This window comes from Leuresthes tenuis, unplaced genomic scaffold (genome assembly GCF_036924035.1).
Source record: "Leuresthes tenuis unplaced genomic scaffold, fLeuTen1.0.hap1 SCAF_12, whole genome shotgun sequence".
Taxonomy (NCBI): domain Eukaryota; kingdom Metazoa; phylum Chordata; class Actinopteri; order Atheriniformes; family Atherinopsidae; genus Leuresthes; species Leuresthes tenuis.
In genome coordinates, this window is record NW_027325366.1 from 27,557,241 (window position 1) to 27,584,215 (window position 26,975).

The 26,975-nt window shown below is 39.8% G+C and overlaps 3 protein-coding genes across 4 annotated transcripts in view; all 3 read right to left on the reverse strand.

Annotated features, from left to right (window-relative positions):
• Nucleotides 1-4,068: 4,068 nt before the first annotated feature.
• On the reverse strand, nucleotides 4,069-14,126 carry cryba2b (crystallin, beta A2b). 2 transcript variants are annotated; one of them, XM_072397338.1, is made up of 5 exons: nucleotides 10,539-14,126; nucleotides 6,232-6,419; nucleotides 5,200-5,341; nucleotides 4,640-4,782; nucleotides 4,069-4,433 (listed from the first exon to the last, which is right to left on the reverse strand). In XM_072397338.1, the coding sequence occupies exons 1-5, from the start codon at nucleotides 10,770-10,772 to the stop codon at nucleotides 4,286-4,288; spliced, it is 855 nt and encodes a 284-aa protein (XP_072253439.1). In that variant the 5' UTR covers nucleotides 10,773-14,126; the 3' UTR covers nucleotides 4,069-4,285. The 2 variants fall into 2 exon arrangements, with proteins under 2 accessions (XP_072253439.1, XP_072253440.1); XM_072397339.1 differs by lacking the exon at nucleotides 10,539-14,126 and adding an exon at nucleotides 7,198-8,118.
• A 2,130-nt stretch (nucleotides 14,127-16,256) lies between these two features.
• Nucleotides 16,257-20,399, reverse strand: umps (uridine monophosphate synthetase). Its single transcript, XM_072397340.1, has 10 exons — nucleotides 20,123-20,399; nucleotides 19,300-19,453; nucleotides 19,032-19,156; nucleotides 18,730-18,917; nucleotides 18,535-18,632; nucleotides 18,303-18,463; nucleotides 18,107-18,224; nucleotides 17,816-17,991; nucleotides 17,607-17,721; nucleotides 16,257-16,983 (listed from the first exon to the last, which is right to left on the reverse strand). The coding sequence occupies exons 1-10, from the start codon at nucleotides 20,270-20,272 to the stop codon at nucleotides 16,805-16,807; spliced, it is 1,464 nt and encodes a 487-aa protein (XP_072253441.1). The 5' UTR covers nucleotides 20,273-20,399; the 3' UTR covers nucleotides 16,257-16,804.
• Nucleotides 20,400-21,637: 1,238 nt separating this feature from the next.
• fn1a (fibronectin 1a) overlaps nucleotides 21,638-26,975 on the reverse strand; it is a 32,470-nt gene continuing 27,132 nt past the window's right edge. The window contains exons 41-49 of the mRNA XM_072397341.1: nucleotides 26,531-26,648; nucleotides 26,170-26,389; nucleotides 25,594-25,764; nucleotides 25,362-25,500; nucleotides 24,894-25,061; nucleotides 23,853-23,978; nucleotides 23,507-23,613; nucleotides 23,207-23,326; nucleotides 21,638-22,900 (exon numbers count right to left, since the gene is read on the reverse strand). Of these exons, the coding sequence (XP_072253442.1) occupies nucleotides 22,832-22,900; nucleotides 23,207-23,326; nucleotides 23,507-23,613; nucleotides 23,853-23,978; nucleotides 24,894-25,061; nucleotides 25,362-25,500; nucleotides 25,594-25,764; nucleotides 26,170-26,389; nucleotides 26,531-26,648 (1,238 nt within the window). The 3' untranslated portion in view covers nucleotides 21,638-22,831. The remainder of the gene's footprint in view (nucleotides 22,901-23,206; nucleotides 23,327-23,506; nucleotides 23,614-23,852; nucleotides 23,979-24,893; nucleotides 25,062-25,361; nucleotides 25,501-25,593; nucleotides 25,765-26,169; nucleotides 26,390-26,530; nucleotides 26,649-26,975) is intronic.

Genomic DNA, 26,975 nt, shown 5'->3' on the forward strand with positions numbered 1-26,975 from the left:
TGTGTTCAGATGCTCAGAAAGGGTTGGATTTCATTTCGTTGGTGGCGCGGGGAAAGATTTTTATTAAACTTTATCTCATAACTGTGATCTGGAATAAATGCGGGTGGACAGATTGAAGTTTCCAGGCAACTGTCACTGGCCCCCATCTCTGAGACAATATTCAGACAGCAATTTCCCCTGGTGCATTGCTTTAATTAAAAGAGCAATTTACCTCTGTCAGCCCGCCTGGTGCCCACAATAAAAAGAGGCCGATAGAAATTCGGCCCTTATCAATCCGCCATCACAGTTTAATAAAGTTTCCGCGTTAAGATCTGAGTTTCTATGGTGAATTGAAGTGTTTGACATGGAAACCAGTTCAGATCCTCCTCACTTTTCCGCCTCTTTACCTCTAGGCAAACAAGAAAGGCCTATTTCATGTTGGAAAAGAATATTTACCTTGAAAAGCACGCTTGGGTGCGCACGAGAAAACAAGAACATGTCATCCCTGCTAACCTCCACCGTGTGGGTTTAAGGTTATATGGCTTCAATCTGAGGGTAATGAGGTCGTAACTTTAAAACCATGGCTTCTGATGCTCATTGACGCTATCATGTCGACTCCTACGTTTTTCTGCTTCTTCTGTTTTTCGAAGCCGATGACTGTGTGGAAACCCCATTAGCGTTATGGCTCTCTGCGTTAAACTCTGCTTATTTCAGATTTCGGGATGGATACAGTGTTCTTTCATATCTTAGCGCAGAGCAATCTACGCACCCTTTGGAGTAATTAATACTGTTTCCATTCTGGTCACTCGCTTGGCATCAATTTCCAATTCAGAGAGATATGCAGGACATTTCAACCAGTTTATTTGGGTGGAAATTCAGTGGACACACAAAAACACAAAACACTGGCTGGTTATGCAACACAACATGCATTTTAATTAGTTCTTCCTTTTATTGTGAAAACTGCAAGTATGGCATACACATCATAGAAAAAAAATCTGTTGATCTAAAGCAAACATTTGTTGGATGCTATCAGTCTTTCTATCCCCATCCTATCTCTTTCATGCGAGAGCAGTCTCACCAGTTCAAGGCCGAGAACACGTTTCATGAAGCAGCTAGACCCAGACAATGACAAATGTAAGCCTGCTGGATTCATGCTGGATTCATGTGTGTTTTTGGTTCTTTTTCTCCTCCTATAGAGTTTCATAATCTAAACAGACACATAGCAGGTTAAACATTGATATCGCATGCCTGAAACTGAGAAATAAACACATCACACACAAATGTTCTGCTCCAATTGGGTTCACTTAGGAAATGAGAACATGTTTAGCTTAAGACTTGATGATAATACAAATGGCTCACAGAAAATATCCATCCAAGAAAAGAAGCTTGGTGTGTTAAAAAGGCCAGATCAGAGTGTAAAACTAGTGTCTTAATTCTTATCATAGCATCAGCCCTCTGATATGATCAAACCAAAAGTGAATAGCCTGCTAATCACTAATAGCCTCTATGATGAGTCTCAGTCAGGGGACTCCAAACTCATCTGCTTGGTGCAAAGTATTACACCTTTATATAACAAGTTGCAGCTATTTGGTTTTCTATCAATAAACAGAATTGTATTATAACATATGACCCCCAAAACAGGCAAGAAAAAAAAGTGTGGCTTGCCAGTGCAAATGTCTTTATCGCCAAGAACAGTTTTTGTGTTTCATCCTTCACATTAAAGGTGTCCTTGTAGGCATGTCTCCGGCGTCCGAGACTTGCTTTAGCTGCCTGTGTAAAAGTACAAGTCGCAGGCAACTTAAAACAAGCCACGGGAGCTGGACTTCATTGATGAAGTGGGAGAACAACTAGCCGGGAGCTTCTAGTCACTGATCCCCATGAAGACAGAAATCCACAGAAGAATCCACAAAATTTAAAAGATGGCATGTTTTTTTGTATAACTGCAGCGCAGTTGTATTTGCTTCACTGTCATTTAAACTTACTTATCTTAGCTATAAAAAAGTAATATGTAATAATAAAAATATGTTTCTCTTGCAGTATCAAATAAACTTAAAACTAATTCAGACAACGACCTGGCAAGCATATTGGGAATCTAATAAATAGATCAATCCATTCTGTCAGTCTCAAAGAAAAGCTATCATTTCAAATAAACACTTCTGTAAAGTCTTAACTTACCTTCAGGCTCTAAATTATGTGGCTGCAGGTTGTAACTCACCACACCACTCAGATGTCACTCCTCTGTGAGCCACGATGCAGCTGCTTTAATCAGTGTGTAGAGGAATGTATGTTTGAGAAAGGTGTGTGTGCAGGGTTACACATTTATGAGGAGATCCTGTTGTTTTTTGGGTGTGGGACAGTGAGAAGATGAACAGATGAGGTGTGTGACGTGGAATCTCATGTCCTGGACCAGCAACAGGTGTGTGCGTGGAGGTAAACACACTCTAGGATCCTGGCGGATGTCTAGGATAAACATGAATGAGTTGTTGTAGAATTAGCAAACAAAAGCTAAACTACTAGACTTTCAAGGAAGTACAATGACCCCTTTTTTTTTTGTTTGTTGGTTTTTCTTTTTGGAGCTTGAACTTTCTGCCAGAATTGAATTTATTGACAGCCTCAGTTTGTATTCAGCAGCTCGAAAGGCATTAAAAGAGCTATCTGCTTTTCTTCTTCACATCTGCATCTCCTCATTAAAGCACACACCGTTCTGTTTTTTGATCACTTGACATTTTTGTCAGATTCTGACAATGTCTTTATGGCCTCCCCAACAGAAGAAAAATAAATGTGTGTGACTGTATATGTGCAGGGGTCACACAGAGATTTTTATTTTCAAGACAGTGGTGTTATATCCCACAGCTGTAGAGGGGGCACAGAGCAAAACTGGTTAAATTCTCCAGTGTTACTTTAAGTAAACCATTAAGAAATTAACAACGATAGGAACAATGATTTTCACTTTTGTCAAACCAACAAATATGTCAAACAAAGGCACGGTTTTGTCACCAGTGAGGCTTACGTGTGGCAACTAAGCAATATGTTCATTCAGTTCATTCAGACATAGGCGTAGAAAGGGAGAAAATTTGTGTGGTCAATAAAGAAAGAACAAAAAGTTCCTCACCAAAAGGCTAGATTGAATAGCTTAGTGTTGCGCTTCTAAGTTATTTTATATTATCTCAAGACTACTAAATCAGTATTTAACAAATTACTGCAATCATACATCTATACATACATTTATGAACAAAAAGAAAGGTCTTACTGATTCTGAAAGTTGCAGGGTACACAAACTAGCATGAGGTTGAAATAATGCATTAGAATGAACATGAACAGCATATTAGCCTGATAACTGAATAGATTAAAATGTTTTTCTGACTTGCAACTTTGGTATGACATCATCATCAGTACTGACTACCGACCAAGAGTCAAATGGAACAGCACTACTCCTGTGCACTAAAATTTTGAGTTGCACTGTTATTAATGCCTCTGTGCCCACTTTTGATTGGACCAATAAAGCTGTGCAGTACTTTTACTACATAAAGGCCAATAAAGCAAGAGCAAACACACAAATCCAAACTAAGTAAGAAAAAAAAAGACGTTTCCCACAGCAGTCAACAATCTAAAGTGAACAGCTGTGAAATAGTCAAATATCATAAGATGCCTGGTGCTTTCCTCACAGCTTCACTTTACTATGAAGTTCGGCGCACCTAACTGTTGTAAAACAAATAATAGAAACAAATATAATCTCATGCTCTTGTTTATTGGAAATAAGACAACAGTCTGACAAGAACAATATTACACATCCTAAAGCCTAACAGAATCAAATCTTTCCATGAAATTTCACCAAAGGGCTTGGTATGTCTTCAGAAAATACAAAACAAAATCTGTCTGCCAACAGCCTTGTTGGCAGAGCTAAAAGGGGCTCTGACTTTGCAATTCTTGTACATGTGTAGTATGACCTATTGTCATTACCACAGGTACATAATGTTTGATAACGCAATAGCGCCAACTGTTACAATTTCTCATATTCTATTATAATTTGTAATATCAATGGAAAATATGGAAATATCAATGTAGAAAAAAAAATACCGACAAAGAGTCTCTAGTTTTGAAGAAAAGCCTTTATTTCCTATTTCAATAACATGCTTTAGCATGATAGTAGAAGTAGGTACCTAAATATCCATACATGCAGAGCCACAGAGTGATAGAAAGAATTTGTCCATCCACTGTTTTGTGGGTCCAAGTTAGGGAGGCGATTAGAGGAGAGTTTCTTTCATTTTTTCCTTTTCAGGTCAGGCCAGGCAGGCAGAGTGCAAGCTTAGTGCTGGATCCTACGAATGGACTGCACCTGGTTGGTGTGAGCCTGGGTGCTGTACTCATTGTAGTTTCTGTACTCGCCTTGGCGTCTGTCTCTCTCCAGGATGTACTGGTAGCCACGGTAACCAGGGAACTGGTAGGCCACCCAGCTGCAGAGAAGGAGGAGGGGTTAAATCAAGGTTAGAGCAAATTAGTCAACATGACATAGAAACAGACACTCCAGAAGGCACTATTTTGCTTTTAAAAGTTAGATCAAGCTATATCTACATTTATCTGGAATGTTTGAATTTTTTAAAATAACAAGCACCATGGAGATAAAAGTAATGCCTGTAAAAAAGGAAGGTGAGTGACTTACGCTCCCTGGTTGACTTTCATGGAGGGCACCTCCTTGGAACACCAGCCCATGGCCTGTAGGGAGGGGTAGTCATCGCACAGCTCAAACTTACGGCCCTGGAAGTCCTCACACTCGAACATGGTCACCTTGCTGTCACTGTGTTTCTGCAAAGAAAGAAGGAAATATATGAGGGTGCTGCAGGAGATCAATGTAATCACTGATATCCCTCTGCAAATGCTAAGTAATTAGATAAAAAAGGAGAAATTAAACTTGAGAAACTATTACTAAACTACTGCTATACATTTCTGTAGACTTTGTGATGTTTCGATTTGAATCGCTTCTTTTGATTTTTAGAACAGAGCTGAATGGAATACAGCAGACAGAAAATAAGCCCAAATCACTGAAGCTAAGAAAGGGTAAGAAGAAATCATTTTAACACATTTTGGGGACTCACAGGGACGATGAAGGGTAGGTTAACATCAAGAAGGGGAGGGGCAGGGAGGTAAACTACTCTTGGCAGTTGAGTTAGGCTGCCTGGTAAAAAGAGGGAATGGATGAATGAAAGGATTTGGGGGACTTACGGCGCACTTGATGGGTCTGAAGGAAAGCATGTGCTCAGTTCTGTAGCTGCTATTTCCACTCCAAGCCTCATAGCGAGGATAGTCTCCCTTCTCCAGGACAAACTGCTGTCCCTGGAACTCTGGGTACTCATAACCCACCCAACTGGAGAGGAGAAATGAGGAGAGAAATATTGACTGTGCTGAAAGTGAATGAAGAACCAGAAAGGAGGAAAAATAGTCCCAAAACAAAAAAGGAGAAACTCCTAAATACATCCACAATTATAAAGAACAACTAATGACTTTAAACTGTCATATTGTGATTAAGCAGAGCCCAACACCCGAAGAATAGCCTCATGTGAAAAGCACACGCAGCCTCTTTTGTCACTTAGAGGCACAAAGCAAACATTAAGGATTGCTGCTGCTGCCGTTGCTGCTGCACCCAGGGCGCTTTATCTGATCGCCAGTCAGTCAGTCAGCCAGCCATGCTGGCTCGTAGCCAGCAGCTGCACACAGCCAACTCATATCGCAACAGCGTCACACTTGGATGCATGCACACACACACGCACATAGGCAATACGTGCCAGCTAGCAAAGTAATAACACAGCAGGTTGTAATTTGTCTATATTTTTTGTTACTTGTCTTTTCTACTTTTTGATTAGAGTCAGTGTCTGAACCATGTCTATTTTAATCAGTTTTTATTTTTGGCAGATCAAATATCAATAGAAGTAAATAATATGAATCTATCAGATGTTGCTTTGGCTCTTAGTTTTCCACAGATATTTAAAAACGTATGAGGAAAACTCCTTTTTTAATGCATTCTTTATATGGTCGGCTTTAACTTTATCCACATTCAACATATCTTCATATTCATTAGCTAATTGTAGGAAAATACAGACTTACAAACCAAACAGGATCCACACAAAAGCAAAAAAAAAAAAAAAACAGAAAGTGAGGAGTTCTAGCAGTCAAGTGGTTAAAGCAATTAGAAATTTAGAACTTAGATTGGGATGGAGCGCGGGGAAATCCGGAAGTACATTGACAGTGCTGACTTACGGTCCATTCTCAACCTTGATGGAGCGGATCTTGTTGAAGCCTCTCTCCATGATGTTTGGGCACTCCAGCATGAACTCACAGCGCTTTCCCTGGAAGTTCTCCTCCTCCCAGATTGTGATCTTGAACTGACCCATCTGCTCCATCTGTTGAGTGTTCATGGCTGCTGCTTCTCCCGCAGGGGTTACTCTCTGCAGAAGAAGACACTCAAATATAAAATGGTTGACGAAACAAATGACGGCCACGACTAAAGGCCTGCGTGCCTTGAGTCAGCATAACACAGAAAAAGTGTCTTCATATTAGAAACTGTCCTAAAGTACACCCCTGCTGATTCCCTTTAAGCTGAAATATAATACTTGCCGTTAAAACAAAAACTAGTGAGTAATTAACAAAAAGTATATGGAATCGACACAAAGATCACCCTCAAATTGTCTCACAAGAACAGAAAAGTTCCACTCCACCATCTTTCCATTTCCCCTCAGCAGATATTTGTCTCATCAACTCAACTGAGTCAGCAACCACAGATATTTCTCCATGCTATGTCACAAACATGATAACCACCAACTAAATATATGTAAATTAAAGCAAGAAAGTACACCAGCTTTCTCAGCAAGACAGGATTTTTTTCATTTTTAAGGAAAGCTAAAAGTCTTTGGTCAAAGTTCTTAGAAAAATAAATAAATAACTGATGTGAGAAATTTGCTTTTGTCTTCTTTACAGGCCAAACACAAGCACACCAGTAAGGGATCATCCCATTAGTTTTGGCCCTTGAAATAGAAACAAAAGTATGGAGTGACTTCTATATTTTTACTGTAAGTAAATCAAACTACACCCACAGCAGTCTATCTAAAAAATACACGATATGGGTAGCATCTTGGTGGCTGTTGGGCTCCACCCCAGTACACAGCCGTTCCCCCTGTATGCAGTTGTCTTAAAGCTAACTCTAAGGCAGTGTGTTGATATACTTACAGACGGTACTGAGGTGGGACAGATCCAGTATAATCAATGTCGGTCAGGAGAGCCTCGCCTGTGTTTTTATAGGGCCGGGCCCCCTGGACCTGGGCCACTCCATTTGCCGAGCAGCCTTGCACACTCAGCAGCTGAGCGGGCTGGCTGAAAGGGGTGCATTAGTCTCGCGCTTTGTGGAGGCTCCAGAGCACTATTGTCCTCAGAGCCCCAAACTGACTTAGTCATCAATATGGCAGCCATGGTCAGTGGCAACCTGACCCAGGACTATACAATGGCAACACACTGACACAACAGTTTGATTGGTGAAGCAGGATAATAGACACATTCTGGGAGCTGATCCCCACTCTCTGTCTCTCACTCTGCTGTAGGTAAACTGGATCCTAAAGATGGGAAAAGGGTCCAAGGCATTCCACATAGTGACTGCTTGGGTGTACAATGTCATCTAGAGTGCATATCTCCCTCTTTCCCAGAGAACCTGGAAAGAGTCAGCTGGATGAAGTTCTTCGGTGAAAAAGCTGCCGTTTTTCTACCAATACCTTTTGGAAAATATAGCCTCTAGTCCTCTGTGATGAAAGACCCAAATATCACCCTGATATTTTGTCATAAGATCTAGGAAAATATAGGTATAACCATGGCAGTTAGATGGTTCAGTTGAGTCACACATAAAATAGTCTAAATAAAGGCACAGAGTATTTAAAATGAGGGGAAATAGCAAACACCAAAAGTACTTAAATGTTTGTGTTTTACTTAACAATACACTAATTCAACCAAAGCTTTTTCAGCATAATTCCAGCTTTAAATTTAAAGGGGATTTTTGTTACTATGGAAGTGACATGTATGTTAAAGCTGTAGTAATCCTGTCTGGACATATTTTCTGCATGATTCAGAGAAGTTGCATCTTTTAAATCCTTTGAAAAATAAATAATATTGTTAAGTGAAGTTAATGTTTTGATAGATGTATAACCGATTTTGAGAAGAGAACAAAATTGAAAATCTGGGCTTTGAATTTCTGTGTTTTCTGTGGCATGTTTAAATTTATTCTAAGTTTCTTTGTCTCTTTGCATATATGTAAACTTATATGTATATGTGTAAATGTATGAGTACTTTTACTATGTTAAAAATTTGCAGTTTTTGATTTCACGAGAAGAATAACAATATCCCCAAGTGTTGTGTGTGGAAAGACCGTGTTGAGCTTAGTGATGTATTATCCTGTAGCAGTAGTGACATCTAGTGGCAAATATATTTATTACATTTAACTCACTGGCCAAAAAACCAGTGAATTTTTAGATCTTGTTAATCAAGCTCTGAATTCATATTATTCACAAGGTCTGTTTATGTTCATGCCGCTAATGTTGTTTCAAGTGAACGGTAATGAAAGTAATGAAAACAGGTCTGTTTCTTTAAAATTGAAAGTTAATTTGCTGTAATTTTGCTTACATGAATATACTAGTGTATTATTTACTAAACATTTAGGCGATCAGCCAATTTCCTGCGCTGCCTGCTGCCAGAAATGAATATATCAAGAATAACAACTATCCAGCCATGTGTGGAGCCCAAGGGATATTACTGGGATATAATGTCTTTTATCACTGAATACTGTATACAATGCAGCCCTGAGTTACTTTGGTCATATGCAGAGCGAGTGTTTGTGCGTGTGCTCCACCTGTGGGGCATGTGTGCTGTTTACTTGTATGAACAGCTTTCTCTTTGTCCTCTGTTAACCCATTCATTGTCCCTGTCTCTACATCTGTGTGCTTTAGTGTGTGTCACCCTGCTTGCCCCCAGAGCAGGTGACGGGCAGGTGAAAGGAAAGGCTTATATAGACACAGATGTTATATATGTGTGTTTGTGTATACGTGCGTATAATTTCATTACTCAAAGGGTGGGCTATAACTCCCTTTATCTTGACACATTGTGTCAACCTACCTCCCTTTTGGAGTCAGAAAATAAATTGCAAATCATTAGATTCTGAAGTAATGTCCTCTGAAGTGATGTAAAACATGAGTAGTGTGTGTGCATGTGCTACAGCCTGAACCGTATATACAAATGTGTGTACATGTATGTATTTGTGGATGTAGAAAGATGGTCTTTTCCGTTTCTTCTCTTTTTTTGAAAATTTTAATTCCAGATCTGAGTAATCAGTTAGAGATCCTCACTGGCACATAAACACACAAACACACAAAAGGTTGTGCAGCTATCCGTATTGAGACAATGTATTCAATTTCATACTCAATGGAAAGTCTCATCCAAGCACTATCACTAAGCTTCATAATAACCGTTTAATTTATAATCATAACTTCAATTCATCTCTTACTCCTAACCCTCACCAGAACCTCATAAATAATGCCTTGCCTGGCTTTGATCCCCATGAGGATTACTAGTCTTCAGTCTATGGTAGAAACTGTCCCATTGAGGTGACACAAATGAGTACACACACCCACTCACATAGACACAAGTGCACCTCATTTCCTTGTTAAATACAACTGAAAGGAAGAATTTGCATGTGTGAGGTCAGGGTAGTCCAGAACAGTGCGCTCACTATATGATTCTACTTTGAATCCTTATCATCTGGTTTTACAAATCCTTACATGTGTTTGAACTGGTCAGATGACTCCATCCTGTCCTATTATGCTGTGTTTAGTGTTTTTCCAAACATCTCCACTTTAGTCTCATCTGTCTGAATAATACTTAACTTCTGTTTCCCTGTAGAAATACTGTACGGCACAGCACTAGGAAACAAAATTGGAGTTTGTGAAAAATGGTTGAGAAGAAATGGGTTAACAGCCAGATATTATCTACTTTACGTTGTAATGTCAAGAATTATCCTCCCATGCTCAACCCTTCCCTTTATTTTTGCCTGAATCCATAGTAGGCAGCTGCTGTCTGTCTTCCCTGGGATTCTTTATGAAAATGCTTTCATTGTCTGTTTACTAATGTGTTCATTTGGAAAATATAGCACAAAATTTCAAGACAACCATCTGTAAATGATATATTCACATACATACAATCATGATCAAACTGGGTGAATTCCTAATCTAATACTTAGACTGTATATTTAAGACACAGTGAAACACCTGTATTATTACTGCTGAGTTTTAGATGTGAGCCTGAATTATTTGATTAGTTAGTGAATGCACTTGCATGCAAACAGATACACACACACACACATATATATATATATATATATATATATATATATATATATATATATATATTTATATGAGTGAATACATATATACGCACACGCAGACGAAAGCTCACACATGTCAGTATATCTATACACAAGCACGCTGACATGCAGATTACACTGAATAAAGGCTCTCCTTCAGGTGGAACGTTACCATGGAGACTAATCCAGGTAAGGGTGATGTGAGCAGGACATCTGCTCGTGCCGCCTCCACTTGTCCCCGATGTTCTCTGACCGGACACCTAAGCAGCATGACACAAAAACATGAAGAAACCGTATATAGGTTATGACATTTTCTATGGTTTTGTTTTGTATTGGTGAGGTAAACATGAAGATAGAAAGGCAAGTCAGTAGTACACTGTGATGACAGGCACACACACAAAGCCATTGACAGTCAGTTGTGTGGACATATGGTTCATGCAGAATGGAGACAATTTTAGATATCAATGCAAAAATATCCTTCATTGAGACATACAGAATACCTGAACAACTTATTTAGCACATTTTTCTGTGTTCTCTCAAATGTTGACTTTTTGGTATAATCCAGTTGTTCTCATTTACTGACAAAAAGTCTGAGAGCAAAGGTGAAGAGCCACCTGGAAGAGGGAACAGGCCTTGGGCATTTGCATGAGTCCATTATCAGTAACTGTCAGAGGAAACAGCACATAGCCTACAGGCAGCACACACGAACACACATACGCACACAACCTCTGGGAAGCACTGGCTCCTCTCCATTTACAGATAGCACCAGAGTTGTGCAGGCACCACAAATGCAATCATGTTCCTGTTGCACAGATACAAATGGGGCTGTTAATGATACAGTATGACCCAGCAGAACAGAGTTTACAGGCTCATCGCTGAGGCAGCAGGCGTCTTGAAATGAGACAATGCCAGTGTTTGGAAGAGTCAGGTTTTGTGAAGCGTATACATAAAGCCCAGAAAATATTTGCTGGTAACTTTTTAGATAAACATCATCTTCGGTAACTGTATTCGGTTTGAATGATAAAACAGAATCACTGGAGATTGTATGTAATATAAAGAAATGGAGGGCTCTGGTGTGTAAAATGTGGTGTTTGAAATATATTTCCTGGGTTACACTTTTATACTGTCACATATCTTTCAAACTTCATAATTTAACATTTTATATATATTAGATTTATGTGGATATTGCACACTTTTTCATCTAGAAATGTCAAATGTTTGCAATGTTGAAATATTCTAGGTAATTCAAAATTAAACTTATTTAAACTATCCAAAAAAGATACAGAGGGTAACAGCAGATTGCATTCTCTCCTCATGGGTATTAACATTTTTTTTTAATCTAAAGAACCAACCTCTTCAGGCACTGAGACCAACAGTATATTGAAATATTTTGTTTTACATTGTCACGTAAGGACAAGCAGTTTCCATTATAGCATTACTATACACCAGTTGTCAATGCAGCTTTCCCACAAATATTTTGGTCTACTTGATATACTCTCAGTTGTCTCATGCAAAAAAAAGGAGAAAAGGATTCTAACATTACAACATGAACAGCAATGCAATAATTCAATAGCCAGCCTCTCCCCATGGTGTTTAATTTGGGTATATTTGCCACTGCCAATGAACAAAACATCAGATCACAATGCTTCTGTTCATGGTAGGACTTTGGGTGGCCAGGTGACAGGTGGCCAAGCCTCCATGTTCAATCCTAAACAAATTATCTCCACGCTAACACAACTCTTGGGTGTAGCAACCGCAGGACCAGTTGGAACAGTCATTCTAACTTGGAGCAGGGTAACCAGGATACTGAGGAGTGTGAGCCTTGCTGTCCTCTGCCTTTAAGCAAATATTGACTGGAGATTTAAGTAGAGGCAAATAGGCTCTCAGGTAAAGAGTGACATGGAAGGCTAGGCTTTTTCATGAAGTTGCATGGAAGGTGGTGAAACATGCATGAGGGGTTGTTTGTTTATTTTTTGTTTTTAACTTAATGAGGAGTGTGTGTGTGTGTGTGGGGGGGGGGGGGGGGGGCATTTGGGAGGGACACAAAAACAAAGGAAATATAATAATCTGCATCACAGAAGCACAAGTGCAAAAATACAAAATCTGTGCGTGAACATGATTGATCTCTCCGGAAACGATAGACAAGCTGTACTGTTGGACAACATGTGCGTATTTTCACTTTTCACACTGAGACAGGCAAACGCTGGAGAGGCAACACTGAAAATAACTTTTAATTTGATCGATTACCGTTTCACTTTTACCAAGATCATTTTTAAACATTGAAAACCCAACATGGCTCTTGTTTACTCTTATGTTTCAAGAGATGCATAAGTATATAAATGAGAAGTAATACAAAGTATCAGTTTAAATTCAAATGTATTTAATGATGGTTAGATTTATGACACATATGTGCTTTGGCTCTTTGTCAGAGTGGTACAGAACATGTTCTATTAGATGGTTAATGTGTCATCTCCTGTTTTAGATAAGCAATACGAAAAAAAAAAAGACTCATTTGTAGCAAAGCAGCACAGTCTGTATCAGGAGCATCAGTTCATTGTCAAACCATGGAGAAAATTTGCTTCATTTTAAGGCATATATAATGATCCATGTAAGAAACAATGAGTAATGAATGTCAGAAGTGCTATGGTTGAATACTTCATCTTAGCATCCAGATGACAGATGGCTTGTATTAGATGTCTGCTGTGCATGTGTGGTTAATGTTTAGTTAATGATTAACATAACCTCCCATTAAGCCCATCTCTCTGCACTCTGAAGCTTGCACGAGGTCTGGCTTCCTGACGTAGGAGATGGGTAGTGATGAAAGTTGAGCCCCCACCCTCACAGTGGAAAAAACATGCTGTCATCATGAATGTGCCAAAGGGAAAATGATTAGCAAAAGTGCACTAAAGGGAGATAAAGAGATTATCACCCCTATCATGGTAAATGTCAATGGGGCAATCAAGCAAACTCATGCAAACAGGTACAACCTGTCACTTAAAAATTACAGAGCTCTTGGACTTTTTTACCAGCGTCAGCTACAAGTATAATGTATGTCTCTACTAGCCTAAAAGAATCAGGTTTTGCATGGACATATGGATTGATTGGAGGCCAGGATTAACAGTCTTGCGTTTGCATTTTCAGTAAAAACTAGAATGCACAGAGCATGTTCAACACAAGCTGCTAATTGTGAATCTGAGTTCTGTTTTCATTATATTCTCAATTTACTCAGTACAAACATCCTCTGAGCTAGTCATTACCCTTCAAATTTTGTTTAAAGGAGCCAGCAAGTTGCTCTGTCCTCTTTCAGTATAGCATTGCCTGCAGCCAGCTGTATGCAAATATGATAATCTACCTATTCAGTGGAGTATAAGCTTCAACACACCTGTTGTCAGTTACTGAATGTGGTTTTATCATTATGCTATCTTAGATGAGGCAATTGCCCTGACTCGAGTGTTGGTGCATTGTCTTAGATATGTCTAATAAAACTTTGTAGGCTTTAGATAACCTTTTGACTCCTCTGTGCTCCTGCAGCACCTGGTCGTACCTACTCTACACAACCAAATACTCTGAACTAATAGCGGGATATTGGGAGAACACCCCCTCTAGAACAATTTCTATTGTTTGTATTAAGTCTTGAAAGTGTAGATAACACTCATCTTCTTGTGTGACTGAAAACAAACGTTGCGTCTTTTCCAGCTGCCCACCCGTACCTGCGTAACGCGAGCCGAACGAACAAAACTTCATCTTCAGGTATTGTACGTGAGGCTCAACGTGAAGCAAATACGGACAAAGGGGAAAAGTCACAAAACCCATCAGGGTAATGCTGCTCCACAGATGTGCCGTGCTGCGTAACGGCTGGTCTCTCATTTGTCAGCCTTTGGGAGGAAGATTTTTTTTGAGGGGGGGGAGAAAAGAAAAAGTTAGATCACCGAGCAAAAGTCATGAGGAGGATAGATAGATGCATGCAATGATGGCCTACCTTCAGAAGAAACAAAGCAGTAACTTGGTCCTCACCTTTTACACGCGCTGAATGTGATCAGTGTGACAGGTATACATGTTTTATACCTTCATACGCGCGCGCGCGCGCGCTCCCTCTATTCTTTCTCCACCCCTTGAAGTGGATCCTCGGGGCGCGCACAGACACCTGTCGCACGGTGCGTTGCTCTGATCCAATATTGACATAAAGAGGGAGGGGTGCAAGGGCGGGGTAGGGGGACGGTTTCACAGACAAACACATGGACATGATCACGCGCGTGCGCGCGAAATGAATTACTTTAAAGCGCCTTCCCTCCATCTTCCTCCTCTGTGCCAGGCAACGACGTGTGTGACCTCTGCGTCTGCACTGAGCTGTAAAACCCTCATTGTAACGTAACTACCTGGCGACCTACTCATTTCGTCTGACTCAGCGTCGGATCGGGCATAATTTCCATACAGTTTGCCTTGCAAATGCCTTATCTGGTGCTGGACGGCCTACTTTGCTTCACAACTTTTTTGTGGAAGAGGCTTACTCTGGAATCTTGTTGGTTGTGTGGAGGAAAGTGTGATCAGTTCAGATGTGTCAGTGACGGTAAAATCCTCTCTGAGACAGTAAACGTTGTTGTAATCCACATACACATACAAAGCCTACATAATTCCAAAGAATCAGAGGATCAAGACTTCCAATCCACTGAAGGTGGCTATACACTACATGTCCAGAATATGCCAGTTTGATACAGAAAAAAAAAAGGCTAAAATATGGTTTGAGGTAGGCTACTTGTTACTCGGGAAGAGAAATTGTTCCATTCAGTCACAATGCCAGCAGGCCAATCAGTGAGCTGCATGTAATCTATTTTCAGGCATAATAGTTAGTATTTATATGTACCTGAGAAGTTTTAATGTATATTGTTACTGATGAACCTGGAGTTTGGATAATCTACAATCTGTCCATGTCAAAAAGGGAGATTTAAAAAAAAAAAAAAAAGAAAAAAAAAAAAAAGACGATTGGGAGCGTGAAATCTGACCATTTTGACAATTGTTTTCCTCACTTAATGTGTCCAAAGTACAGTATAGAAAGTTGATTGTGGCCTTGCTGCCTCAATCAAGTGGAGTACACAGATAAACATCCTAGAAAATGTACCCTTAGAAATAACAATAAAATAAATAAACTGATAAATTGTTGATTTTGTTATGCTTTATTTGTACATTTCCATATCAGGCAAAGTACCTCGCTCACAAGTTTGATGTTCTACATTAAATTATTCACTGCACTCAATATAATTTCTGTAGATTTGACAGGTTTGGACAAAGTCTGCCATACAGCTTTATATCAAACAAACTGATTATGAATATTGTAACATTTCACTGAACTGCATTGCTCAGCTCCATTTGATGCATTTTCAGAAAAACTCAAAACAAAACCTTGATCTTAGGACGCCCACTGGTGTTTCACTCAGATCAGCTCATGGATCTTAGATAAACAAAAAAATGGCATTTATTCCATGAATTTTTCAGCACCGGCTCATTATTGAAACATGACTTTATTTCAATCCAATCCAGAAATTCTGATTTATCAAATTTCTAAATGAACACCAGAGTGAAATACTTTCTCCCAGAGGTTGGAAATATGTAATACTGTCCAGCAAAAGTAAATAAAAATATCATGCTACTATAATAAAAAAAATAATCTACTTATTTTCTTATGCTGGATGTATTAAGAATCATTTTAAAAAAAGGAAGACGTTTAAACAAGATCATAGCTGAAAAATTAAACTTCACATAAAACCAGGAGAACACCAGAGTCAAAAAAACTGCTGCACTGCATGTAGTTCCCGTATCGCAGCTGCTGTGGCACAAAATTCAGCCCGGGGCTATTTAAAATAAAAAAATAAAAAAAAAAAACATAAAATTACCCCCCCCCCCAAAGGAGGTAACACAAACAGTCTTATCACGTGCACACACTCATTTATTTAACCAAATCACAGATCATGTGACATTGTCCCAATTTCAGTTTCTGTTATTTAAGATCAAATTATGGACGGCAAACTCTTTTCCTCATTAAAACAGTATATGATTAGGACTTCCCTCCTCTTTATTCACGACAAGCTGAGGTCACATTGATCTCACGGCAGTCACACAGGTCAACCACTCTTTGTCCAACTGCTCCGCTGTAATATTGCAACGGTGCTATAATAAGTCAGGAAACTTAACTGTCATCGAGGTGCAACGGCTGCACAAAAGTCTCAGAAAGATGAATGAAAATATCTAAACTCTGATCAGCTCATTAATCAAAGAAATAGTGACACTTTGTAAAGCTGGAGCTCAAAATGCATTGCACTGACGCAAAACACCCGTAATTTGAAGTGTTAAATAGTAGTGAAGTCAGTGATCCTCTGTGTGCTGGACAATGTCAAGTTTTAGTTAGAAATGAGATACAGTGACCCAGATTTCACCCATGAGCTCTCACTGAACACTCTGGCTCACTCTTTTTGTGTAGGCTTCCCAGCCTGACTTTCTATACGACTCAGCGGCTTCCAGCCTATCAGAGGCCTCCAAGACGCCTCGTCCCACAATGATGACATCCGAGCCTTTGCTGTAGATAACTTCCTCTGGGGTGGTGTACTGTTGGCCCAACGAGTCTCCTGGAGGGTGGAGTGAGACACAAGGAAAAGGGAAACATGGGTGAGGAAGAGAACTACAAGGACCACTTGTACAGTTAGTTATAATTTCTAGTACTACAGCACCACCCTGTGTTAGACAGGTGTCATTACACACAATGAAGAAGAGCTATAAGATATTAATTTTTTTATTATTATTTTTTTAAATCAGGCCTTTTAATAAAAGATGGGTAAATTTCATGAACGTATTGACTCTGTATTCAATTAATTAGTCTAAAGTTAAATAGCAATGAAATATTGACTTCCTTCATCAACATTGTTATGTAATAGTACTTTAAGCCTTAAAAAAAAGCACTGCAACTATACAATAATCATTGCACATCATTGTAGTGGTGTGGTGTGTGGAAAAACACAAAAGAGGAGGACTATAGAAACGTGTCGGCGTAAAATTTGCTGTTGTGGTGCATTTCTTGATCTTCACATACAGGACCGTTCTCCTTTTGTTAAAACAACAGGTAAACCATAAAGTGCATCATGCCAATCAATGTGTCCTTTGAAGAACAATAAGTATAAATTTGTCTGTATATAATGCTATTTGAATATTATTAAAATTACCTTAGAATATATCAAAATGCAGAAAAAATTACCTCCTGCTTGTAACTGCACCCCAGGGGTCATGTGGATGAACTCTGGCCTCTCAGCAATCTTCGAGTTGCAGATGAATCCGATCACAAAGTCCGAGTGCTCCTCTGCCATCTTCAGCTGGACAGACAGAAAAGACGCAAACAGCTGTGAGCAGACAGGCGTCGATGCAGTGAGCAATGGCAGAACGAGGCCTCAGTGGAGATGTGCTCACCACAGCCTTTGTGTATTCGCCTGTAGCAAGAGACCCCTGGGAGCTCATCTGAGCAATGAGCAAACAGCCTCGACCCATAGGCTTCCCGACACCTCCCAGACCCTGCACGACCCCGGGCCCCGGCACAGCGTGAGCATTCACTATGTGGGACCATGAGGAGATCTGGTACACACCTCCTGGAGAGCAGATATGAAATAACAATGTTAGGCTACTTTAAACATGAACAAGTCTGTGTGTATTTTACACATAAGGGAACAAATGACATGATACAAATAAGCAAGATCCTCTCACCGTCGTATTGATGCTTTACCGTGTTCCCGATGTCAGCAAACTTTCGATCTTCAAACACAAGGAAGTTGTGTTTCTTGGCCAAAGCCTGTAGCTTCTGAGTGAAAACCACTGTGAAGTCCTGTCAGCACACACAACAATGACATCAGTTTATTTGCTCTGACAAAGCATTCCATGTAACAAACCGCTCCTCTCGCACCTTCAGGATGTCTACGTGGGTCTTCAACATGCAGATCTTTGGACCGAGAGACTCTGCCAGCTGGAGCAGCTCCTCGCTGCTGGTCATGTCAGCGGACACACAGAGGTTAGACTGCTTCTCCTCCATGATCTTCAGCAGCTTTGATGCCAGAGGGTGAACACCTGCAGACAGAATGCAATTTTCAGCTTGCTATGCTTTGTTGGGCATTCGATGAAGCAGAAAGACTACATACATGGTAACTCTGCTCTATCTGCGTAGCTCAGCTCCCGTTTTGGTTCCACACATGACTTCTTTGTGACTGGAGCATCGCTTCCATTCTGCTTCTTGGGGCTAAAAGAGGCAATATAGAAGTGTTGCTTTGGAGGTTTTTTGGGGTAAAACACTGAAAATCCTTCACCATCAAAGGGGAAATACGGATCAAGTGTACCTGAAAGTGTTATTGTTCAGAATGAACTTGTGGACACTTTTGGCGGTTTGGTCGTCGATGCGTTTGGCTGCGAGCAGCACATTGAGCAGCTTAAATAAGGAGATGATGGGAAAGAGCCTGATTCCCCGAGAGGCCAACATCTCCACGCCACCTTGCTCTCTATCCATTAGTACAACGGCATCTGTCACCTTGAGCAAATAAACAAAACATTCGAGAAGGTCACGCCTTGTGGGGCCAACTTTGGTTCTAGTTGAATACTCTCATATCATTCTAACTATTGAAATCTTCTCATGATTCTCCACCTTCAGGCCTTCTTTGTGGAGCACTTCTGCTGTCTCCAGGATGCTGCTGCCGCTGGTCACTGTGTCCTCAATGATCAGACACGTGTCCCCTTCCCTGAATGAGCCTTCCACCATCCGCTTGGTTCCTAGAGGATACATGAGGATTATCAGCCTCTACAGAAGACAAACTGACCCACAACTATGCTCTATCTATCATAACCCATTAACACCACGATTGCTCAAAGGTCACTTTGTATTTTAAGAGCTTGATGAATTCAGCCTGACTCACCGTAGTCCTTGGCTTCCTTTCGCCTGATAAGCATGGGTATTTCATGTCTGGAGCAGATAATAGTGGCTAAAGGCAGGGCCGTGTATGGAACCCCACACACAGAGTCAAACTGGAGGCCCTCTTCTTGCACGCGCTGATATATGAGGCTTGACACCTGCAAAGAGAAGGAGAGAGATCTGCTGTTGGAAAAAGTCACTATTAATACTGTAGATGTACAACATGAATTAAAATGTTCGTAGATCCATTCTTGTGAGGAATGCAAGACAGCACTTGAAAGACATCTTTGAGGATTACTGCCTGCCAACAAAGACTGATCTGGGGCATCAAACTTATACGTAGAAGGACACCACCTTGCCTTAAGAACATTTACACAAGGCGGTGCAGGCCCTGGTGTCTGCTATTTTTCACAGTTACAGAAGAAGCAAAGCCTACTTTTAGAGTCATACGACAACAACAAAATAAACAAGAGGCGATAAGCTGTGCTTCTGTCATGTTGTTGACACTGTCAGATATTGACTGCTGAATGAACAAAGATAAAGAGTTTCAAGAACCTTAATCTTAAGTTTTCTGGTGGATTCTTAAAGCGTCAATGAATGGAGCGAAATATTGAGAATCCATTCATTTGTTGGACTTTCAAATAGTGATACGCCCACGTTTGTGTTGATATCACATCCAGTAAGGAGGAACGGGTCATTTTCAAAGAATATAATGAGCTTTAGCTACTTGATAGTTAAGTTTTGTGATGTTTAGCGGTTGTTTCTATACTTAAAGTTGTTCTCAATTCAGAACACGCAGCGCTGCGTTAAAAACAGCACGTGCTTACCTGGTTCATAAGTGTGGGGTGGGACACGAGCACCCTCAGATCAATATAAATCGGAGTCAGCAAGCCGGTCTTCAGCTTGTATTCTCCAAACTTCACCGCGTTCACATCGTGGAGCTTCAGGATCAAACTGTCAATGGTAACGTCGGCCATTCTTGAGTATTTTGGAGATTCAGCTCCACCTTTGCTCTGAATTCAATCACTGAATGGCGCTCTCGTGGTAGGTGGAAGTGACGACACAATACTTCCGTTCAAGGTTCTTCAGAATAAACGGCTCGACTCTCGGGAGGATAAATTGAATAGCGTTGAACGGAAGGTTTGCACAAATACAGCAACATTTGTGCATTATCAATGTTTTTTTGTTTGTTACTACCACTAAATTATAAGTGTTTAATTTCCACGAAGGCTGCTGCGTCTTTAACGAAGTAGGCTACATTCTGATTAATCAGAATAACACTGTTCCTATCGACCGCGACTGCCCATAGACATATATATATATATATTTGTTTTATATATATAAATAGTTTCACAAGTCTAACTTCCTGTCTGCGTCATCCGCGCCAAAATAAAAGCTTAAATCAAATGGAGAAAAATTAAAAGAATCCAGAGCAGCATATCGTCATATTTTACAGGACCATAACAAAAATATATACTGTTTTCATAGTCTGACCTATAGTCTCTCAGATTAGCCATTAAAAAAAACACCTTGACAGTTTTATTTTATTTCTATTTGACAAATTTAAAAACAATATTTTGAGAAAAATATTTCTGCAAATGCAGTGGTCAAATTCACCTTCAAAATAGGCCTACCGCCTACGTTATGTAGCCTAAGTGTAAGGTTTATATACACAAGAATTAACAGTTTTCATATTTTCACACTGTTGTGTGGTAATTTTTCTGAAAAATGTTTCTAAAAATGACCCCCCCCCCCCCCTGTTTTTTTTCACAAATCGCACCCTGCACTTGTATATTTTTTCCCCCTTTTTTCAAGAGAATAATAATAAGAAACCTTGCGTCATAGTGATCCACACAACATAGCAGTTGGTGGCGGTAATGCGCTATTTTGTTATTTGCCAACCGCCAATAAAAAAATAAGAAGAAGAACAGGAAGAAAAAGAAGAAGAAATCAACGTCCTTCCAACAGAAAATACCTAGTAGCACAATCATTTTCTCTTGACAAAATTATTCTACACTTTAGGCAGGTTGGTCCTAGCAACCTTTTAATTCGGGAGTGTATTTTTCCAATATTTGAATATCAACACTGAAAAAGGGCAGCCAACTAACTCCGTAGACTTCTTGGTAGCAATTCCAGTAATGACTATGCACGTGTTCAAACTATACATAGCCAACATATTAACACAACATCTGTACTTGACAACCCACATCTTGCACGTCTTATATTAACTTGCAAAGCCTTGAAGCAGCCAAGACATTTGTGTACTACTGTACCTCAGAGAGGGCCTACAAATCTCCACAAAAAAAGACAATTTAACAAATATGGCAAGTGACACCACCAAATGGCATATTTTTTTCAGTTTATTAAAAAGATTCAGTCCACAGTAGTTCAGAGTCTGGCACCAACAATATAAAAACAAGTTAAATCAAAAAATAAAGTGTACACCCCAAATAGCATAGAGCAAAATGCCTGAATAAAAAGGGATAAATAAAAGAAATGACTTTAAAAATACCAACACATATGTATTTAAAATCAATATCACTTTAAAACAAATTTCTTAATTCAGCTTTGAAATAACAGTTTTAACGTTTGGTCAGTCAGCTTTGGTTTAACAGTCCGACAGGTGCTATATTTTTTTCATATTTACACCCACATTGCATATGACATGACCACAACATGATGAAAGTCTATACAATAACAGCTGGGCAAAATAATATCACTTCAATAGTAACAGTGCTCATATTTTAAAATTTGCTGTGACTTAAAAGGCAGAATTAGTAGAACATTGATCACAAAGACAGGACACTTAAGGTGGCCCTTTTTAAAAAAAAAAAAGAATGCCGACTCAAGGTAACAAGAAACATCAAAACAGTTCATTTTTAATCTTATTTACTGCCATGTCTATGTGGTTCAGTACAGCGAAGATGAGAGTTGTTAAAGCAGTTTTAGAGACCAATGAAAACACTGCATGGCTGTGAATGTTCTTTTCAAATTTTCTTCTGATTTTGGAAATGTTTCGGCCGAGAATGACAAAACAAATGTGGCCGCACTTATTGTCAAAAATAAGCATTTCTTTTACAGATTTTCATGGATGCTCTTGGTTTTGGTTAAAGGTGAACAAATGTTGTGGAATATTCTGATATCAACAAAAGCTCCAAGGAGTCAGTAAAAATACACAACAGTGTTGCATTTGGTGTGCATGTATGTGTGTGTGGACAGAACAGTGTGCTTGTGAGGGCATGTTCAAGATGAGGGAGCAGCAGGATTTGTGCAGTAATTTGATGAAGAAATCCTGTTTCTCTTAGAAAGGAGACGATAAACACCCACATGAAAAGTCGGGCAGCTCATAGATAAGGCACAGAGTTTGGAGTAGAAAAGTCTTGTTAAGGCACTACACTCTGGTGTGGTGAATTTTAGGCACAAATCTTATGGAAACGTCTTTTAATGCAGCACGAGGAGGCTTCTTTCTTGAAGTGACGACATTAGAAGGTGTCCCACTTTTTGTATCCTCCTTTCTTCACACTCCTACTGCTCCTCTACTCTGAGGGGCTTTGAGCATCTGCAAGCAGCTCTGGCCTTAGACATTCAATCGGACAGTGGATGTTCTGGAAGAGGGAGGAGGGCAATAAAAGAAGGAAAGAAAAAAATTAGGTGGGTTTTTTATGTTTTCAGAGGTGCACACCAGCCACAAAGTTTAGCCATTTTTAAAGGCTGCAAACTCAATATCACAGAAAAATAGATTTTTTGCATGGTATTTCTAAAGATGCTTAATGACCTCATGCATAGAAGACATATTTTCCAGAGGAAGATTCAAATTTTGGAGTTTTACATAATGGATCAGTTTGTAAAAATGAGTATTTTAGAGCATTTGAATTTAACATCCGTTTTGCAATTTTGTTTCTGACACTGACCAGTTTACGTAGAGCATTTTCTCTGTAACGGTCGAAGGCATCTGAGGGCACAGGATGCAGGAGGTCGGCTTCCATATTAGTCTGTCCTCCGGGCCTCCTACAGTTTTCACATCGCCAACCCTTTAGAGCAAGAAGAGGTTAATGAGCATACAATTCACACACAGACAAAAACAGTCTACAGTTCCATAATCATGCAGGTCTGGGACTTTTTGCATACCTGAATATCACAATTAAGAGATAATTCACATTTTACCACCTTATTACATTCCCAAAGCAGCAGGGTGCAGGAAACAGTCTTACCTGTTGTCCTCCATAGCAGGTACAGGTACAGATGGTACCCAAGTATTCCTTCTGCCACTGATTTCCAACCTGATACATTTTCCCATCGTCATAGCATGTCGACTCATCTGGACAAGGACACTCATTTATTAGGGATCAGCAGTGATGAAGTATTCTAATCCTGTTCATAAACTGTAGGTTGGTATCTACGCCAAAGATTAGGCCGGAGTGTGTGTAAACCAAGTATTCCATGCGAAACATAAACATGAAATAAATTTCATAAAAGATAAGAAACAGGGAATCTCGTAGCCTGATATTCACTGAAAGCACTGCTTGATATCAACTGTGTATACCAGCGAGTACTTACGAGGTTCACATTTGAATTCTCCCTTGCCGTTGCCAAGGCAGGTGCAGCTCATCATATGACCGTTCTCAGTGCGGCGGTCCCACTTCTCTCCAACGCGGTAGTTATTACCGTTGTCGTGGCACCACTCTGTAGAAGGGAGTGGTGGGAAACAAGAGGGACAGAAACGGAGGATAACGAGAGAGGAAGACACATTGGAACAGAGATAAAAGAAGAGAAAGGGTGGAAATAGTAGGAAGGTAGCGGATTAAAGTGGATATATAAGAGGAAATATGTTCATCAGTTTGTTTGAAGAGCAGTCAAACATAATTCAATAAGCAGATTGGTGTCTATAATACCAGCACCATATCAAACCATTTGTAGAGTGATGCAAAAAGTATAAAACGGGCACTCCTCACAGGGAAAAAAAACATTCACATTCTGTTTCAAAAACACAAAACCTTTTTTGAATAGTACTGATTCCCAGTGTAACGAACAACACGTCATCCCAGTAATACTGCACTGATACTGAACGTGAACCTGCCATATGGTCTGGCTCCCTGGTTTTCTGATGTTAGTTATGCACAGTTATGGACAACGCGTGTTACTCAGAGTGAGTGTGAGCTGAGCTTTCTTCCTCAGGAAGAGGAATCAGCATGGGCAGACTCACAACAGTGGAAAAAAAATCTCATCTTTATGATTAAGTTTTATACAAACTACATCCGAGTATCTACAGAAGACAAAAAAAATAATAGCTGTAAATGATTCCATTGTCACTGACGAGGCTGCCCATGCTGTTTTTTTTATTTTTCAAAGCTGCAGCACATAGAGCATAAGCTGTTTCATTCTATGGCATGTGAACTGTTGCTAAGGAATTTATAATGCATATGACAGGGAAAAAAAAGCTTTTGTTTTAATTATTGAGTATTACTCCTTTAAATGCCTCTTATAAATTCCCCTTGAGTTAATCACATAGAATTATTGGATCTGATTTTTTTTTTAATTCCATGGTGTGCTGCTGAGTGTTTGCAAAGCAGGATGGGATGGGGTTAATAAGCCACTCACTGGATGAATCACATCTAAAATGACCACTGCCCAGACCCAGGCAGTGGCACCACAGCTTGAAGCCCGTCTCAGACATGCGCTCCCACTCTGAGCCCACCTCATGGTAGGCGTGTGTGAATGTGTCATAACACACATCCCGGTTGGTGGTAACAGGGATGTCATCTGGAACTAAAGGGAAGGAAAAATAACGTTTCAAATAAAACCAACAGATTTAGTTTGCAGAGACATGTAGGTGGTATATGCAATAAACTTTATTTCTATGAAGACTCACCATTTTACTATTATTTGTGTCTTAGTGGGATCTATCATTTGAAAGACTAAGTTTACTTCCTTGTAGTTCATGTGCTACTTGTGTCTGATTTATATATTAAGCAATTTTCTGTGCACGTGCGCAAGTTTTATATTAACAAAGTTGAGTCTTCAATTTTCTGTGGTGACAGGAAAGTCTGTCAACGAGCACTACTATACCAGTATTGCCAACTGTTACGACTTCCTCCAGGACCCTCTCTTTAGCTCCGTCTTTCATGGCCTCTACTAGAACATTATAGGATGCTCCGGATGTCAGTCCAATCAGCGTGGCGCTGTTGGAGGTTCCAGGGAGGCGCATCTGTGTGGCCAAAGAGAAAAAAAGCTATGTTGGCATCCTTCATCAGTGTTTGACATACATGCAGGTTGAGAGTGTGTGTGAGTGTTTGCATACCTGAAAGCCTCTTTCCTCCATATGTGTAATTGGGGTACAGGAAACCTCATACTCTGAAGTTTCTGGGATGGGTTGCCAGGATATGGCTGTGATAGTTTTTGCTTCATGGGGCAACTCTGTTTCGTTGTCAGGGAAACCAAAAGCAAGACCTGGGAGAGGGTTGTCGCTCACCTGCAGGGTCAGACGTTAAAGTGACAATGAATCCCAAAAATGTATCTATACTTAAAGAACAGCAGCTTATATCCTGGTGTTCAGGCTCTCTTGAAATTCTAAAGGTCTAAATAACAATGAAAAATTTTAACAAAGACAGTTGTACTTGTACATAACAGAAATAAAAAAATAGTAGGTTCTATAAGCACAGGTCTCAATTTAATTTAAAACACGTCCTTCAGGTAGGTTTGCTGTCACTCATCAATCCTGAACTTAAGAAAAATACTCTATAACCCGTTTTTTTTATCCTAACATTCTAATGTATTATTTATTACAATATGAATGAAAAATATCTTTACAAGCTTAGGGAAAAAATAAGCATTGCGATAGATCAGTTTTATGGGAGTTAATTAAAGCCTCACACACCTTAACCAGTGGTACTCTGTTTCCATCAGGGCCTGCTACAGGAATGTAAACCAGGGGCTCTCTGAGAATAGGTCTCTGGCCTTCACTGGGTCCGTTAAAGGGTCCACGAAATCCAGTATGGGGGCCGAGGTTCTGATACTCTGTATAGATATGCTGACCTTGCTGGCCTGGTAGGTTCTGTCCACTTGAACCACCCAAGTGAACATGGTTAGAGTCAAAACTAGACATAAAAAAGGAGAAAAAAAAGATGCAAATGGTGAAAAGAAATTAACAATAAAAAAAGAAGAAAAGCCCAGCTTTTCAACAAACAAATTGTATAGCTTTGATGTAAAAATTTTAGTTTGACCATCCAGATGCTTACATCTTGTCATTGGACTCTGGAACATCCAGGATGTCAATGCTGGGTCGATGAGAATCAGGAAGCTGTGGCAGCTCAGGCACCAGTAGTCCAGGAACAATTGAATAGTCTGTAGCTGGTTCTAAATACAAGAGAGACATGTGTATGCTGGCTGTTAGAAGCAAACATGGTAAAACATACTTTAGTAGGCTGACTGAGAGGCAGGCAAAAACCACAAGATGGTTTCGACTGTGTTCCAGTTTAGATGGCAGGAAACTGTTACTCTCAAAGAATGCATACAGTTCATAAAGACAAATGCTTAAGAAGCAGTTACAAATTAAAACCAGAAGAGTAATGACTTTAAAAGGGTAAACATGCATCTGATGAATCTAAACAAGCTGCGAGTGCCCAGAAAGCTCGTTTCCAGTTCTGCCATTGGTTATAGATGTGGTGCATTCGGTTAAAAGTA